At 44.9% G+C, this 17500-nt stretch overlaps 1 protein-coding gene across 1 annotated transcript in view; it reads left to right on the forward strand.

Annotated features, from left to right (window-relative positions):
* The window catches only part of LOC134436339 (receptor-type tyrosine-protein phosphatase U-like), a 310831-nt gene that overhangs the window by 189181 nt on the left and 104150 nt on the right, over positions 1-17500 (forward strand). The window contains exons 6-7 of the mRNA XM_063185499.1: positions 6713-6884; positions 9490-9783. Coding sequence (XP_063041569.1) covers positions 6713-6884; positions 9490-9783 — 466 coding nt within the window. The remainder of the gene's footprint in view (positions 1-6712; positions 6885-9489; positions 9784-17500) is intronic.

Below are 17500 nucleotides of genomic sequence, written 5' to 3' on the forward strand. Positions count from 1 at the left end.
GCTTTCAATAACCCTTGTATTTAAGGGTTAGAAGTTATGATTAGGTCACAGCATTGACAAAAACTGCTTAGAAGTATCGTTGGAAGCTGGAAAATCACTCACTTAGGTCCACCAACAGATGCAGTTGTAGATAAGAGCACCTCAACCAATGCACTATATGCAAATGAGAATGTATTTATATTCAAGCGAAACGATACATTAACAATATCAAAGCGTAGCTAGATAGATATTGTCTATGATGTTTAGAGCAGCAAATCAGAGTACATAACAGAGCGGTTTTGCAACATCCTTGAATCTGAACCTGGTGATGTTTTTTTTTTCTGTAGAGGCCCCCTTAAGTGATTACACCTAGTCAGATGTAACTTGTTAGGACTCAAAAGCGAAATGAGACCTCGTCAATAAACGTCACTGTATGGTTCTGACGGGTCTGGGTACAACTTGGAGCATTCACATATTTGCCGAAAATGCTGAGTCACATGTCTGAGTTCACTTTAGTGGCTGAAAGGGACCAGGTGTGAGATCACCCTAATTGATGTCCATGCTTTGATCCTCACCAGCTTTTCCATCAGACCCTCACGATGAACCGACAGATGGGCTTTGTGTCTCTGCATTGCTATTTTCACCACCGTTCTTACAGTCGACTAGCCACTGTCCATGCCCAAAAAGAAACTGTTTTCATAGGGCCTCCATTTAATTAAACCCCCTTTCTCCCATAGTGGCCAGATGTATTCTGGGTATGAGGGATCTGAATGGGTTGGCATTCATCTCTGCCCATTGTAATTTGTCATGGGATAGGCCTGTGTGTGTGTATGTGTGTGTGTGTGTGTGTGTGTGTGTGTGTGTGTGTGTGTGTGTGTGTGTGTGTGTGTGTGTGTGTGTGTGTGTGTGTGTGTGTGTGTGTGTGTGTGTGTGTGTGTGTGTGTGTGTATGTGTGTGTGACTTTGCGTGTGTGTTTGCCTGTGTGCGTCTGTAATTACTCATGGATATGCAGGCAATAACAAAGTAGCCGGTTAGTGCCTAACAGATTGGGGAGATTGGCAAAGGCAGACAGGCAGACAGGCAGAGAGAGGCAGACAGGGAGAGAGAGACAGACCAAATGATGCATGTCGCAGCAATATTAGATGAAACTGCTGATTGCCAGACTGCCGATTGGCATCTCATTGCGTTTCTGATTGAGAGGCTTTAGTGACACGTGAATGAAATGGTCATTCACACACACACACACACACACACACACACACACACACACACACACACACACACACACACACACACACACACACACACACACACACACACACACACACACACACACACACACACACACACAGCGTCCTCCTTAGTGCTGTTGTCAGTAGCTCAGACCGGCTGTCTGCAGGTGTGTGTCAGTGTAATGTTTGTTACCCCATTGGTCAGATTATATAATAAAAGGATGCAGAGGAAAACTATCGAACCATGAAACCATCAAACCAAAGCTCATTTTGACACCATACCTCTTTAAAATAGGTACATACTGTAACTCAAATATGAATGCGCACAGAGTTCAGGTAGGCACAGACACACACACATACCCATGCACGCACGCATGCTCAGGCACACACACACACATTCATTGCTAACATAAATGAGGACACACACAAACGCACACATATAGAGTGAAGCTGTGACTAAGCTCACACACACATATAGAGTGAAGGTGTGACTAAGCCTTCTACAGGAAGCTTAGGAAGCCAGCATGCTTCAACCACATAAGTACATGGGCAACATGAAGGCAATTATCACCTGAGCTTGTCCAGACACAGCAAATCATTTCAGGGTGGCAGCACCCTCAAATTGAGCCACGAGGGAACCAGGATCCTCTCCTCTCTTTTTCACTGCCTCCTCTCTCTTTTCTATCCCCTCCTTTCCCCTTTTCTTCCTCTCCTAACTTCTTTTCTACTCTCCTCTCCTTTCCTCTCCTCAGCTTTGCTTTCCTCTACTCTCTTCTTCCCCGCACTCCTATTTTCTCCTCTCCTATCCCCTACCATAACCTCCTTTCCTCTCCTCTCCTCTCCTCTCCTCTCCTCTCCTCTCCTCTCCTCTCCTCTCCTCTCCTCTCCTCTCCTCTGCTCTCCTCCCCTCTCCTCTCCTCCCCTCTCCTCTCCTCTCTGCTCTCCTGTCTTCTCCTCTTTCGGAGATTAAAAGAGAGAAACATGGTGCCTGTGATGCTCTAGCAAGCCACAGATCCAATTTGTTCGGTGCACGCTTTTCAAACATCATACCTTCTGCCTGCACAGTGGGGTAGAGAGCCTGCCGACACACACACACACACACACACACACACACACACACACACACACACACACACACACACACACACACACACACACACACACACACACACACACACACACACACACACACACACACACACACACACACACACACACAGAGAGCAGATGAGAGTGCACTGTCATGTTCTGTAGCATATAAGTACCTCCAATGTCCAAGAAGATGTCCAATATTGTGGACTTAACGCAGGACGGCCACCTTCCTGACAGCTTATATAACACGTGTGTGTGTGTGTGTGTGTGTGTGTGTGTGTGTGTGTGTGTGTGTGTGTGTGTGTGTGTGTGTGTGTGTGTGTGTGTGTGTGTGTGTGTGTGTGTGTGTGTGTGTGTGTGTGTGTGTGTGTGTGTGCGTGTGTGTGCGTGCGTGCGCGCGCGCGCGTGCGTGCGTGCGTGCGTGCGTGCGTGTGTGTGTGTTTGTACACCAATCCTACTGTATGTCGTGAGGCCACTGCTATTGGAGCACACCCACATGGGGCCCTTGCTCCATTTGGGGCCCAAATCCTGGACCCCACATGTTTTGACCCCTTTTGCTGGGGTAGTTTTGTTGTTACTGTTAAAAGTAAAAGTGTAAAAGCATTCCCTCACCAACGGTTTAAGGTTATGGATTGTTTTTGTTTGAGCACAGTTTAACATTCTTAAGCCAGTTGAAGAGGACTTTTTACCATTAGTTAGTAAGTGTTGAGAAAAGAGCATCTCTGAATGGAACACCAGTCCTCAAGTAGGCCTACTTTTGTGTACATACGCACACACGTGTTTGTTTGCACACACACCCACGCACGCACACACGCACGCACGCATGATGAATGTGTTTGTGACACAAATGAAAAGTTTTGTTGGATGCGCTGCCTCGGGGAGAACAAAGGAGACACAAAAACAAATACCTAGTGGGAGCAGAAAAATTCTGGTCGAAGCGGACACTTTTTCAGTTTTATCTTAAGAAAAAGAAATACCAACACCTACACGTATACCGCCAACAACTGCCTATTCCACCGCCTACACCAGCCTCTCTCTCTCTCTCTCTCTTACTCTCTCTCTCTCTTACTCTCTCTCTTTTTCTCTCTTTTTCTCTCAACACAACAACAAAGCATGCTGCTATGCTGCCATGTCTATTCTTATTTCATTTTTTTTCTCTTGTTTTTACAGCAGCTGTTTTCTCTTTGTCTTCATACTTTCACGCTTGATCAGATCAAGTGTACAGAATGCAGTCTGCAGTCAAGATGTTTCTGTTTGTAAATATGAGACAGACTATAAAAGTTAGCATTATTTGGTTAAGCATCCTCATATTTTAATAATTTAAATGTGGGTTAATTATGCTCCATGTTCTGCTTCTCTGTTTGGCATCCTGATTATCTCTTGCTGTTTTTCACTCTCACTGTTTCTGTTTCACAAGTTTTTTCTCCATCTGTTTCTATCATTCTCTCTCCTTCTCGTATCCCCCACCTGCTGACCATCTCTGCCATCATCTCTGGGTCTCTCTGGCCTATTCTCTCTCGCTCTCTCTCTCTCTCTCTCATCCATTCTCTGCTCCGTGTATCACTCCATCCTCTCTTCAGTGGCTGTCTGTCCCTTCTCTTTGTTTGTCTTCGTATACGTGTGTGTGTGTGTGTGTGTGTGTGTGTGTGTGTGTGTGTGTGTGTGTGTGTGTGTGTGTGTGTCTGTGTGTGTGTCTGTGTGCATGTGTGTGCGTGTGTGCGCATGTGCCTGCGTGCCTGCATGCGAGTGTTTGTGTGAAAGGGGGTGCCTAGTGTGACTGTTCATGTCTTTCTGTGTTTGTGTTTGTGTTTGCGTTTGTGCATGTTTTGGTCACTTTATCTCTGAGGGCTAAATGGTCCAAAGATCATAAAGAGATGTCTGGCTGTGTATCTGTGTATCTATCTGTCTGTTCAGTCCAATTCTCTCTCTCTCTCTCTCTCTCTCTCTCTCTCTCTCTCTCTCTCTCTCTCTCTCTCTGAGGGCTAAATAGTCCTCAGACTATAAACTACCATGCCAATGCCCCTCACTGATGGCTCTGCCATTAGCCCAAGATTTGGGGCCGGTAGCCAGGGCATTTACGGCCATAGGCTGTCTGGTTAATGGTGCATTGATTTAAAAGTAGATCTAAGTAAGTACCCAGTGGTGTGAGAAGTCTGTGAAAACTTTCTATCACTTTTGTCTGTTCACCTCTGCTTCACTTTCATTTTTCTCTTACTTTTGAAGTCTTGAAGTCATTCACCTGGAATACAGATGATGCATTCATGGTTTAAAATATAATACACTGTGTTTATTGCTTATTTTATATGTCTGATGCATTGACCAATATTACAGTACATTAGATTACACTTAGCTGACGCTTTTTTGTCCAAAGCGACTTATAATTATTTTTAATTTACGTGTGGCTAAATAGTAATATACTGTTCTCTGCTCTCCATCTCCGTTCCGCCTGATCTAAGTGCAACGCAACATCCTACACTCAGAGCATAGTCTGCACCAGCCAGGCAACCAGTCCACTAGAGATAGGCTACCTATTGTGCAATGCACAGATTTTGCAAAATGCTAAGTTGACAGCAATATCTAACCAGCAGCCGTCTAGCCAAATTGCCTTCATTTTATGCATCCAAAGTTTTCCGTTGGACTGTGGAAACCGAACGTGACCAAAATCAGATTGACGCATTGCATTTGAAACCCATGTGCTGCCAGCACCACGATGACATTAGAAGTCCGATTGGTATTCATTTCGTACCAAGGGTAAAACTCTCAGTGATTTTACATGAACAAGGCAATCTCTTGCCCTAACCATTATTCTGTGTTGTTGCATCGTTGTGAGGTTGTATCGTCAAATAGCCACCGCTTGTCACACACGCCGCTGCACACAGATGACCATTGATTGGCTGATGACAGCATCCAAAACTTATAGCTCGTTCAAAAAGTCGAGAATCGCAAGAAAGCCGACCTAAAACCTCGGGAAAGTTGGTGGGAGTGAACATTTGGTGACGCAATGTCAGATCGATAATTATCGAGGTTGATCTCAGGCGGAAGTATAGAACAACGAGTTCCCGAGCTTATGTTTTGTGTAACGACACACGCATCATCAACATGGCGCCCGTGCATGCAACTGACATGTTAACAGTATCATAAATGCTAAAATGTTGTCTTGTAATCACTATCAACAACACCAGTTAATGTCATTCAATTGCAGATGCACATATGACAGCAATGCTGGTCTCTGACTGTTTAATTTAGCTTACTTCAGCTAAAATGATATGTCGTGGGTGTGGAGGTGAAAAAAGAAAAGAGAACCAAAACAAAACACGCATGATTCCCGATTGTTCCGGGATCAGTGGCGTTCATGCGCCAAAGACCAGAACTTAGTTGTCACATGAGCAGTGTCGTCAGCTGTCTAGAGAGGTCCCGAGATTGTGAAGGCACCATTAGCCTACAGGTTGTTCGTCAAATCACCCTTCATTTCTTTACTTTCAAGTGGTGTTGTCGGGTGACCAGAGAGAACAACCAAAGCTTTCCTGATGAGAATGTAAAACCGAACACAAATAAAAGCAGAGCAACGAGCCACGATTGACTGTTGTGTTTTTCCACTTGCACTGTCGGCCGCATCGCATTGACATTGACAGTTGATAGACGTGCGGTGCAACAGTCATCACGAAACAAGCATCAGCAAATTTGATAAGGGCAAAACAATCTCTTAACCTATCCATTATTGAGTTTTGTGGCATTGTTGTGAAGCATAATGGCCGCATTCAGGTTTAGTAAAAATAATAATAATAATAATAATAGTAGGCCTAAAAAATATTGACGCTATTTAGTCTAGCGCGCGGAAATAAGATAACCCCCTTTTTAGAGTACTATTTTTATAACAAAAACCACATCTTATATTCGGGCCAATACGGTATACTGTTCTCTGCTGTAATGGTCTTTAATTTGCGTGTAGCTAAATAGTAATATACTGTTCTCTGCTCTCCCTCTCTGTTCCTTCAGAGGGGTAACGGGCCCTTGATGGAGTCAGCGTCTGTGGGTTGGCTAAATAGCAATATGCCTCTCTGCTGTTTGCTAAATAGCAATATATGCCTCTCTGTTGTTGACTAAATAGTAATATACTATTCTCTGCTCTCCCTCTGTCCAGAGGCATAACAGGGCCCTGATGGAGCCGGCGTCGGTGGGTTGGCGTCAGGGCCGCTGGGTGGCTAAATTGTAATATGTATACTGTCCTCTTCTCCCCCTTTAGAGGCGTAACGGGGCCCTGGGTGGCTAAATTGTAATATGTGCACTGTCCTCTTCTCCCCCTTTAGAGGCGTAACGGGGCCCTGATGGAGCCGGCGTCGGTGGGTTGGCGTCAGGGCCGCTGGGTGGCTAAATTGTAATATGTATACTGTCCTCTTCTCCCCCTTTAGAGGCGTAACGGTGCCCTGATGGAGCCGGCGTCGGTGGGTTGGCGTCAGGGCCGCTGGGTGGCGCTGTTCCAGGTGGAGGCGGCCCAGAGGGGCGAGCAGGACCTCTACCGCTGCATCACGCAGTCACCACGCGGGGCCGCCGTCTCCAACTTTGGGGAGCTCATCGTTAGAGGTGAGAGAGCACACACATGCAGTATGCACACATGCACACACACACACACAGACACACACACACACACACACACAGACAAACACACACACACACACACACACACACACACACACACACACACACACACACACACACACACACACACACACACACACACACACACACACACACACACACACACACTAAAAACAAAAAAAGTATTTCTCTAACACACTCCACAGACAGTGCTGTAGCAACTCAGAGAATTGCTCCCACCACACACGGAGGCGAGACCCTATTGCTCCATCATGTAGGAAGGTTCTATTGCTCCATCTATTGCTCATCATGTGGGGCCAAGTGAGCTGCTTTTGGCGGCTTGATTAGTATCTGATGGCCCATCAGAGACACATATCTACAGAAATAGCATGAATTAGGCACCCAAATCATCAATTCATGGAAAGATGAGGAATCTGAAGCTGTTTCGATTTGAGTGGCTCTTCTGTCTCCTGCTTTGATTAAAAGACTTTGCAGCTCCACCGTCAAACGTAACAGGTCCCGCCGTGCCATGGCTCTAAAATAATGATTATCCAAAACACAAAGGCATGAAACAGTTTCTTTTTGTTCCTCCTCCTTGTCTTCTTCTTTTCTCTTTCTTCTTCTTTTCTCTCTTCTTCTTCTTCTTCTCCTTCACCATGCTCGTCTGCTTTCCCCGTGGTGAAGTTTTAAAGGCATCGGTGCAGTGCAGTCTCGTGTCGTCTCACAATTCCCTTTGATAAAGCAAGCCGTATAATTTGGTTCGGTGGTTAATAAAAAAAGATTAAAGGGAATTGTGGAGGTGCTAGTCTCATCATTAGCATCATGTAACCCGAGTCCAGGCTGATCTTCATCATTATCATATATTACTATACTGGGGTGCATTTCTCGAAAGCGAAGTTGCTAACTATGGTAGCTACTTTGTTTGTTGCAATGCAATTTCCCATTGGCAACTACCGAAGCTGCTAACTGGCTAGCAGCTACCGTTTCGAGAAACACATCCCTGTTGTGGTTCTCAAACTTTTTTCTGGGATTCCCCCCTTCAGAGCAAGGTATTCCCCTTGCCCAGTCCTATAGGCCTAAATGAATTAATACGTAACTGGATGAATAAATAAATGTGTGCATTCAGTGTTCTGCCAGTGCTATGACGTGCCATACAGTAGATTGCTGTGCTGTGGAGCCATAGATTTTCTGGGATTGTGCGTTCGGTCAGCGCTGTGCAGCTTAGGCCTGGTTTAGACTCGTCCTTTAGTTGGAGGACACGCACTGTCAGCGGGAAGTAGCGGCAGATCAAGTACCCAAACAGCCACCACGTCCCCCTCTTTTATCACTGAAAAGACCCCTTGCCGCAATCAGCGTATATTTCTTCCAGGCTGAGTTGTCCACGATCTGCCGCTACCCCCCGCTGACAGTACATGTTCCCCAACTGAAGGAGGAGTCTAAACCAGGCTTTAGATTGCGTACAGAAGGATCAGCACTCTGGGGGGACGGCAGGCAGGGCCAGCAGCGCTCAAAGAGCCAACGAGCACAAATGAGGACTAGGAGACAACCACTATGATTTACAATTATAGCACCATTGACATTTCAAGCACCAATGTAAGGCCTTACCCGGCAGATACTGTTGTCCACGTCCCAATACTGTAGTCTTAAGTCATTCATGTGCTGCTTAAATTTACTATGCTTCTTACATTTACAGTGCTGCTTAAATTTACTATGCTTGTTGCATTTACTGCGTCTTGTTTAATGATGTACATTGCAGTTATAGCGGTCAGGCTATAAAAAACAAAGGGATTGTTTGTGCATCTCTGTGTAGCTCTGACCATGTCCATTGTGGGCGATTGCCTGATCCATTGCTGCTTTTATATCTTTAAATTCCATTTTTACTTAGTACTTTTTTCATGATGGTATCAGATGATTCACACTGTGACGACCTGGAAGCCAGCAGCGTGGACTAAAAACATTTTGTGGCAGGGAAAAAAAATCTAAAATGTTCTTTATTTTGTGATGTAAGATTTGACCTTTTTCGTTTCATGAGTCTCTTGACTGTAAATGAGTGAAATCCAAAGTAGATTAGTCAGAAGAAAATAACTGCTTGACCTGAAATACAAGTGTACAAGTTTGATCCAATCGAGATTGAAATATTCTAGTCAGTCATTCAAAGTCATGAGTAAATGGCCCTGCTGTAGCTCAAGCGGTAGGGCACTGTACTGCTACACTGGTGACCCGGGTTCGATTCCGGCCTGGGTCCTTTGAGGACCCTTACCCATCTCTCTTCCCCATCTCTCTGTCTCCTTCACTGTCCTATCACAAATAAAGGAAAAAAGCCCCCCAAAAAATGTTTAAATAAAAGTAATGAGTAATACCCCTGTCCCCCATCCCCTACTCGGAAACCCACCTAGTGACCCTCATCCCCCATCCGGCTTCACCAACTCATCATATACCATTTGTCAGTCTGTCATCGGTTATATCGATGTTTATTTGTTATCTAAGATCAGTGTTGTATTCTTACTGTCCCTGGTGCTTCCCACCCCCATAGCTGTATGTCAATGCTTACGTGTTGTATAAAGTCAGTGTTGCATTCTTCCCTCCCTAGTGCCCCCCACACCCATCGCGCCTCCTCAGCTGCTGCGTGCCGGCCCCACCTACCTCATCATCCAGCTTAACACCAACTCCATCGTGGGCGACGGGCCGGTGATCCGCCGCGAGATCGAGTACCGTGCCAGCCACTCTCCCTGGACGGAGACGCACAGCGTGGGATCGCTCACCTACAAGGTCTGGCACCTGGAGCCCGACACGGAGTACCGCATCAGCGTTCTGCTGACCCGACCCGGGGAGGGGGGAACCGGGCCGCCAGGACCACCTCTCATCAGCAGGACCAAATGCGCTGGTGAGTTATGAGGGACATGTGTCCGGGTGAATGAGTAGGAGAGTGTGGGTAGTGTGTGTGTCCATGGTCCTATGTTTGTCACTCTCTTCTTCACTTTGTCTGATTTTTTCTTCTGTAAATCTGTGCTGGTACCTTTCTATATCCTCTTAAGACATGGCATTATAAATTAGCTGTTACCAGAATGGCAATGACCAAGTCGTAATGTATTACTAAAGGCCCCGTGCACTGTCATAGTAGTGAAGGACTAAAGTAGTTAACTTTCAATGTCTATTACAGCGTGCCAGTCAGAGGAGGTATGCCGTGCATTAAGGGGCTACAAGTTCTTGTATGTAGTTGCTTCTGTGGTGTGTGGGTGTGGGTGTGGGTGTGAGTGTACAGTATGTGTATCTGTGTTTCATCTGTGTGTCTGTTTCAACTGTGTGTCTTGTGTAGTAGAGGAAAATCTGAGAATCTACCACACAGTTGGTAGAAAACCGTAAAGTACATCGGCATGAATTTTAACATCTACGGACAGATGCAACTCAGACACAGTGTAAACAGAAGAAGAAAACACACTGCTGTCTTTGTAGATGTTCCCTGAGCACGCCTACACATGCATCTATTCCCACAAATATACAAACACCCCTCTGAACTTACACCACCAGATACAGCAAAGCCCACACATACAGACAGGAATCTCATGCGCACACGCATGCACGCGCACACACACGCACAGAGGCATACACACACCTACGCGCGCACACACACACATGCACACGCACGCACACACACAGACACACACACAGACAAAAAAGAACTGAAGGCAGACAGAATAGAAAAGTATCCTGGTGTGTTTCTTTCTCCACCCGTCCCTCTTGCACATGCCTCTCTGTTATCTGGAGTGGTTTTTCCATCAGATTCTGAAGTGAATTAAAAGTTATATCCAATTCTTTATTTACATCAGACACAGAATACATGGTCCATATCAAAGTAGGCAACAGTAAAAATTACATAGAGTAAAGTTAAGAGAAGAAATATAGGAGATAAAATAAAAAAATAAAATGAAATCAACATGACGATTCTAGCGATATAAAACAAGTTCACAATCAATTGTGTCAATGCACATTTTTCCAACTCACCACTAGATGATTTTTCATCAACATTTTAACGGAATAGAAGACACAGTTTGTGATTAGAGCAGTGCTTCCCAAACTTTTTCACATCACGTACCCCTTGGAGCATTTTAGCTCCATCCGCGTACCCCCCCCCCCAAAAAAAAAACAAAACAAAAAACAAACAAACAAACAAAAAAAACAAAAACACGATGCACATCAACAGAAACGTCCACAGATGAATGGGCATAGAGCTAATATTGGTAGCCTCACTATGAAAGGCTTCCAGCCAGAGATGTAATGGCCCATTAAGGTTTATAAATGCACATGTTTTCAAACAGCCATTTTTTTTATTATTATTTAGCGATCTCTCAGCACTTATTAAGGAGAGGGTACTTAGGGGTGTGAATGTAGATTAAAACGTGCCATGGCTAGTAGCCATGTCAACTTTGTAGCCAAAGTTAAAATTTGAATGAAATTGGATGGACCTGTGACTGCGCTACAAGTTATAGGAGTCACCTAAATTGAACACACATAGCCTACTTGTTCACGGCTAATTACGGATATTTAGGGTGGTGTTAGAACGTAAGATGACTGCTCTTGGCTAAAAAAAATTACATTGCATGAACATAGCAGTTCGCTAAAAGCATGCTAACAAACACATAGCCTGCAGTCTGCCTGACGAACCAGACCTGACAAAGCTTATTTTGTCAAAATCCCAAAAGTAGCAAGTTATTACCTTACTCTTGGCGTAATCACAGGTACTTGTGGATTGAAGCACATAGTCCCAGAAACTCTTCACCAACTCCAGAAATGAACGTGATGATGCTTTGTTTATTAACAATAGCCATTCATTTGATGCTGCACTATGCAGACTGGAGGAGATGGAACACACAGAGATGTGCCACGCACGCGACTCTCCTCAACAGCTGATTTTGCGATTAACCCCCATGGAAAAATAAATTAAGATGTGTACTGAAAACGATGTTTACAAGGAAACAATTTAACCAATACCCATGAAATACCCAAAACATCAATGCCCATGCCTGATTCGAATATTAAAAGCTATTGATTTTTTTTCCTGCATTTTTTTTTTCTCCAAAATTCAAAATCTTCTCGCGTACCCCCTGTCATCACCTTGCGTACCCCTAGGGGTACGCGTACCATAGTTTGGGAACCACTGGTTTAGAGAATATCCTGCACAGCACGCATCACCAGGTGTTCGAGCAAGTGTTGGAACTCTCGAGCCAGGTCTAATCGTAGCTTCTGCATCTGCATAGTTTTTCTAAATCACATCGAACATTTTCCATCTCTTCTGTAAAGATATAACTTCCCCCAAAACCATATATTCCAAGCAAATTAACTTAACGCAACAAAAGAGCCTTTAGAGTGATGTAACTGTTTTTCCATCACATGTCTCGCACTAACTTCTTGATGCACATTGCATTAAAGCAAATCATGTTGTTGACAGGCGGACAAAGATGTGTCTGTCTATGCAAAGGAGCCCTGCTAGCTCCAGGCCAAAAACTCAACTCTGCCATCTTGTGGACACAGGAGGGAATTACAATTTACAGAATGTGTTTCAGACAGACAGACAGACAGACCGACGGACAGACGGACATACCCTCTTATAGAGATGCTATAGGACGCATCTACAACGGGCTTGTCACTATTATGTCATTACCTGCCATTACCTGCCACCCTTCCAGCCTGTCTGTCCACCCACCTACGCCACCCCCAGCCTTAGCAGTCCTACCCCTGGTCACATGACAACAATGCTTTTCTGCGCCCTTCAAGTTTCAAGTTCAAGTTTCAAGTTTATTTAGCCATATCAACAGTATAAAATACAGTTGGTAGGAATGTTATTTGGTGTGCTCTCACAACAATACAACTAAAGATACAAAACTAGGGGGATGAAAGAAAACAGGGAGTACAAAGATAAATGAACAGGGAATGACATACAAAAACACTGGAGACATTGAAAAGCACAACTTGCAACATGCAAAGTCGATGCACCACAACTCGGAATGCACCAGCGTGAAATAATCACGCCTTTGCATGATGCCAGTCTGATACCTGGCTAGGCCGTGCCCTCCTAGTGACGCAACACCTTCAGCTTTGCTACTAGTCAGGGGTCCGTTTCTCGATTCTTGTCGTTGCTAACGGTCTTAAGATCGTCTTAAGACCATCTTACCATTCCCTTGGATTTAGTGGTGAGCGTCGCTGTCGAGAGAGACCTGAGTCGCTCTTACGAAGGACGTTGCTACCGTCGTTAGCAGGGCTTGAAAACGAAATTATTTTTCAAACGTTCCGTTCCGAACGGTTCAGGCAAGTTTCAGTTTAACGTTTTCGTTCTTGCAATCGTTCCCCCACAAAAATATCGTTCCTGAACCGGTTCGGAACGAAAAATAACGTTCGTTCTTAACGTTCCTGCAGTGTTTAACGGCCATATTAAGTCTATTTTCGTGGACTTTATCTTAGAATAGACGTACTCATTATTTCCCCTTGATTTACACAGCTATTCTCAAAAATAATAACACACCCAAAAACACTCAGATGGGCTATCCATCCTGGCAGATTTAACCTATGCCTATAATTCTTATCAACAGCCTATGCCAGCCCAGTAGCGGTGGGTGGAAATGTTTATTAGGGAAGCACAATACAGGTGACGTTAGCATAATAAGAGGTGTCATAGGCATGGATTTCAGGTTTGCTGCCATGATGAGGTTTGCAGCAAGTGAAATGTGTAAGTAAAAGGGACACAAGCTTGCTCCACAAAAAATCCCAAACTGTTTTGAGATGTGCACGATGCAAGGGGTCACTAGAGAAGGTACAGGTTGCATAGTCTAAAATCTCGGATATGCTCTCAGATATCGGCTACCAACCATTCCAGCGCAAGTCCATCACCACAAAACCGGAGACCTTTTGTAGCCTAACAGACGCGTCACAAAATAGTCAGAGTTTCCACGTAGGCTACTCCAGATCCCCATCAGCCCAGCCCTCTGCACGACAGAAGAGAATAATAACTTAAACAACATGCGCTGTCTTTCTCTATCCCTGCTTGTTGTCACACGCGACCTACTGTTATTCGTTAATACAGCCAGGAAATATTGCGCAATACTGAGGAAACCATCGAAACATTGAGTGGGCCAGCTAGCGTCAGTCCATCTGCCACGAATGACTTTATCCCGCATTGACCACAACAACAGATAAATAAGACGTCCTTGATTACAGCACATAAAACACCAGCTCTCACCTTCTCTACAACCGACAGTGGGATACGCTGCGCACAACAAAAGCACCTCAGTAACTTTACGACAACATAATTTGCCATAACCGCATTGAACATCGAGGCACTCGGCGGTGCCATTACAAGTAGTAAGCTAAACATGACTTACCCACCAGTTGTCTCTCGAGAGCACTCTGCTTATTAGGTTCATCAAATCGCCTATCCAATTCCTTTGCAAATCATAGACTGTATGGTCCAAATACTCTGTCCCTGTAGGAATCCCAACACCGATCTCAAGACATGTTATCTTTTGCTCTCCATTGTGTCAATATAAAACTCTGTACTGTCCGTGAATGAGACTGAAGAACAGCGCGGGTAAAGTGTCATCTCTCTTACAAAAACTTATTTGATATTGGTGGTCAACAACTTTAGGGCGGGTTTATTAGAGCCAACTTCCAATCACTACGAGAAAGCCAGGAGAAGCACATCCGTAAAATTTACCCAGGAAGTTTCTCCATACAATGCACAGCATTACAGCCGCACTCTGATTGGCCAATGCTCCTCAATATTTTATCAATCGGCGGCAAGAGCTCAGGTGAAGCAAAATGCTGTTGCTGTAGGCTATGCATGCATCCCCTCATACACGTCAGTAGCCGAACTAAAAGACTGCTCGTCGCCATGGTTACTCCTCAAACAAAATCGTGCACTTGTATGAAATATAGAGAACGGAAAAAAAAAACGTTATTAACCGGTTTGTGGATTTCAGAATAACGTTTTTGTTCCGGAACACTTGAAGACCATTTCGTTTCCGTTTCCGTTTCCGTTCCTCATAAAATTCCATAAAATTTCGTTCGTTTTCGGTTTTCGTTTTCGTACCTTGAACCGGTTCGGAGCCCTGGTCGTTAGCAAAGACGCTTTCGAGATACGGACTCCTGGTCAAGAGCAATGCAAGTACTTTCTCCGCTGCCGAAAAATTGAGAACTCTTCCCACTTTGTCGGGAAGCAAATGACCATTACAGTAAACCAAGGGACACTTTTCAACCATGCCGTTTGGGAAATATTAATTGTTATGCTCTTGGTCAGACCAAGTTTCGAAGAGAGTTGAAAGTCGATGATAATCAGGCTATCTGTTACCTGCCACCGCTCCAGCCTGTCTGTACTCCCCACCCACCTACCTCCACCCCCAGTCTTGGCAGCACTCCTACCCCAGAGACAGGCACTTGTGCTGGGGGTGGCAGACAGGAGGAAGGGGGGTGGCAGTGGGTGGTGGTGGAACCAAGCTGCTATGGCATCTGCAGCTATGGAGACGGAAAACAAATGGAGACGGAAAACACGGGAGTCCAGATCTGCAGGGATGATTAGTTTGTTTTTGTTTACTTTGAAAAAGAGGGGTCTGAAAACATGGGGAAAGGAGAGAGAGAGAGAGAGAGAAAGAGAGGAGATGGGAGGGGAGGGGAAGAGGACAAGCTGAGCAAAGTTAAAAAAGTGTACAATATGAAAAGTTCATTAAACACCGCACACTGGATACTGTTCTTTTTTCCTCTTTATTTTTTGGAGTGCACAACGTGTTTCGCCCAATGCGTCTTCAGGTTCACTCTAAAAAAGGGTAGGCTACTATACGCTTGACAGAAATATGTTGTCTTTTACAAATAGGGAGCATAAAGGCAGTGTTGCCAGATTGGGTGGGTGCCCGCCCAATTGGGCTACTTGGGATGAGCGTCTGTGGGGAAAAACGGGGAAAAATGGCAATTTGGCGTTTTTTTCAGCCGTTTTGGGCCCATAGAAGTCAATGTCATTTGTTGAATTTGGGCGGAATTTAGCGCATTTTGGCGTTTTTTGAGAAGCTTTTGGGCTGGATTTGGTCAGACACATCTGGCTACACTGCATAAAGGCCACCGCACATCGGGTCCAACAAAGTGCTGAGAGCCACCATCGATTTCAATGTTTTAAATACAACACCACACACCGGTGCACGGCCAGTGTGTTGGGATAACCCAAATTGCGGAAACTGACATTGCTCAGCAATGCTGTTGGAAGCGATGTGTGGTGACCTTAATAAGGACAAAGAGAGTCACGGTGCCGGTGGTGAAGAAAACCATGAGGGAACATTTACACAGGACATTACATTATGAAATGCAATTTAAATTATATATGCCTTGGAGAACCTATTACATATGTCACATTTTCAACATAAATTTTCCAGATTATGTCCTTGTAGAAAATGAGACTCCTGAAAAGGAGTTTTTTGTAAATGAGCCCAAACTTTTAAAAGGCGGTTGAAATAAATTATTAAAATGGCGAAAGGCATAATTTAATCTAAGTGATTGTTGAATAGGAATCCAGAGTAATTAATGGGAATAGAGTGAGAGTGACAAAGAGAAATTTCACAGACAGAAAGAATGAGAGAAATGTGGCCAGGCAGTGACATAGATGGAGTGAAGACAGAAGAGCTGAAGGGGAGGAATATGGGATTAGAGGCTGATGTGGAGAGAAAAGAATGAGGATGGAGAGGTGTGGGTAAAGAGAGATTCAAAGAGGAATAGAGAGGGAAAGAGGGATGCAGAGAGGAACAGGAGGGAAGGAAAGAGGGGGGGGTGGAGGTGAACAAAAAGTAAGAGGAAAGTAAAGAGCGATATGGAGAGGAGGAGGAAGAGAGGGAGAGAAGGGAAGAAAGGAGGGGATGTGGAGGTGAACAAGAGTGAGAGGAAAGTAAAGAGGGATATGGAGAGGAAGAGAGGGAGAGGAGGAATGATGAAAGCATTGGCCATGGTGTGCTGAGCTCACAGTGTGTGTGGTGGATATGGGTGAGCCTGGGGTGGCACGCATACATCAGTGTCACACACACTCAACACACACATTCATCTCCCTCACTCACTTACAGGCCAAGACGACAGGAGGAAAAGATACACCCCTATACCATACTCTTCTCTTCTTCTACTCCTCTCCTCTCCTCCACTCTCCTCTCCTCTCCTCTCCTCTCCTCCACTCTCCTCTCCTCTTCTCCGCCCATCCTCCTCTGCTCCTCTCCTCTCCTCTCCACTCCTCTCCTCCACTCTCCTCTCCTCTCCTCTTCTCCTCTCATCCTCCTCTGCTCCTCTCCTCTCCTCTCTTCCTCTCCTCCCCCTCTCCACCTCTCCTCTCCTGCTCTTCTCCTCTTCTCCTTTCCTCCTCCTCTTCTCTCTCTCTCCTACTCTCCTCTCCTCTCTCTCCTCCTATCATTCTTCTCCCTCACTCACTTGCATGCCGGCACAACAGGAAGACATGAAACAGCGATTCATCTTTCTTTCCTCTCCTTTCCTCTCCTCTCTTCCCTCACTCATTTATGCCTGTCTATGACACAGAAAAAAACAAGTCATAGGACCTTAATTAAATGTCTCTTTCTTCATATTTAATAAAA

The sequence above is a fragment of the Engraulis encrasicolus genome, chromosome 20 (genome assembly GCF_034702125.1).
Source record: "Engraulis encrasicolus isolate BLACKSEA-1 chromosome 20, IST_EnEncr_1.0, whole genome shotgun sequence".
Lineage (NCBI taxonomy): Eukaryota > Metazoa > Chordata > Actinopteri > Clupeiformes > Engraulidae > Engraulis > Engraulis encrasicolus.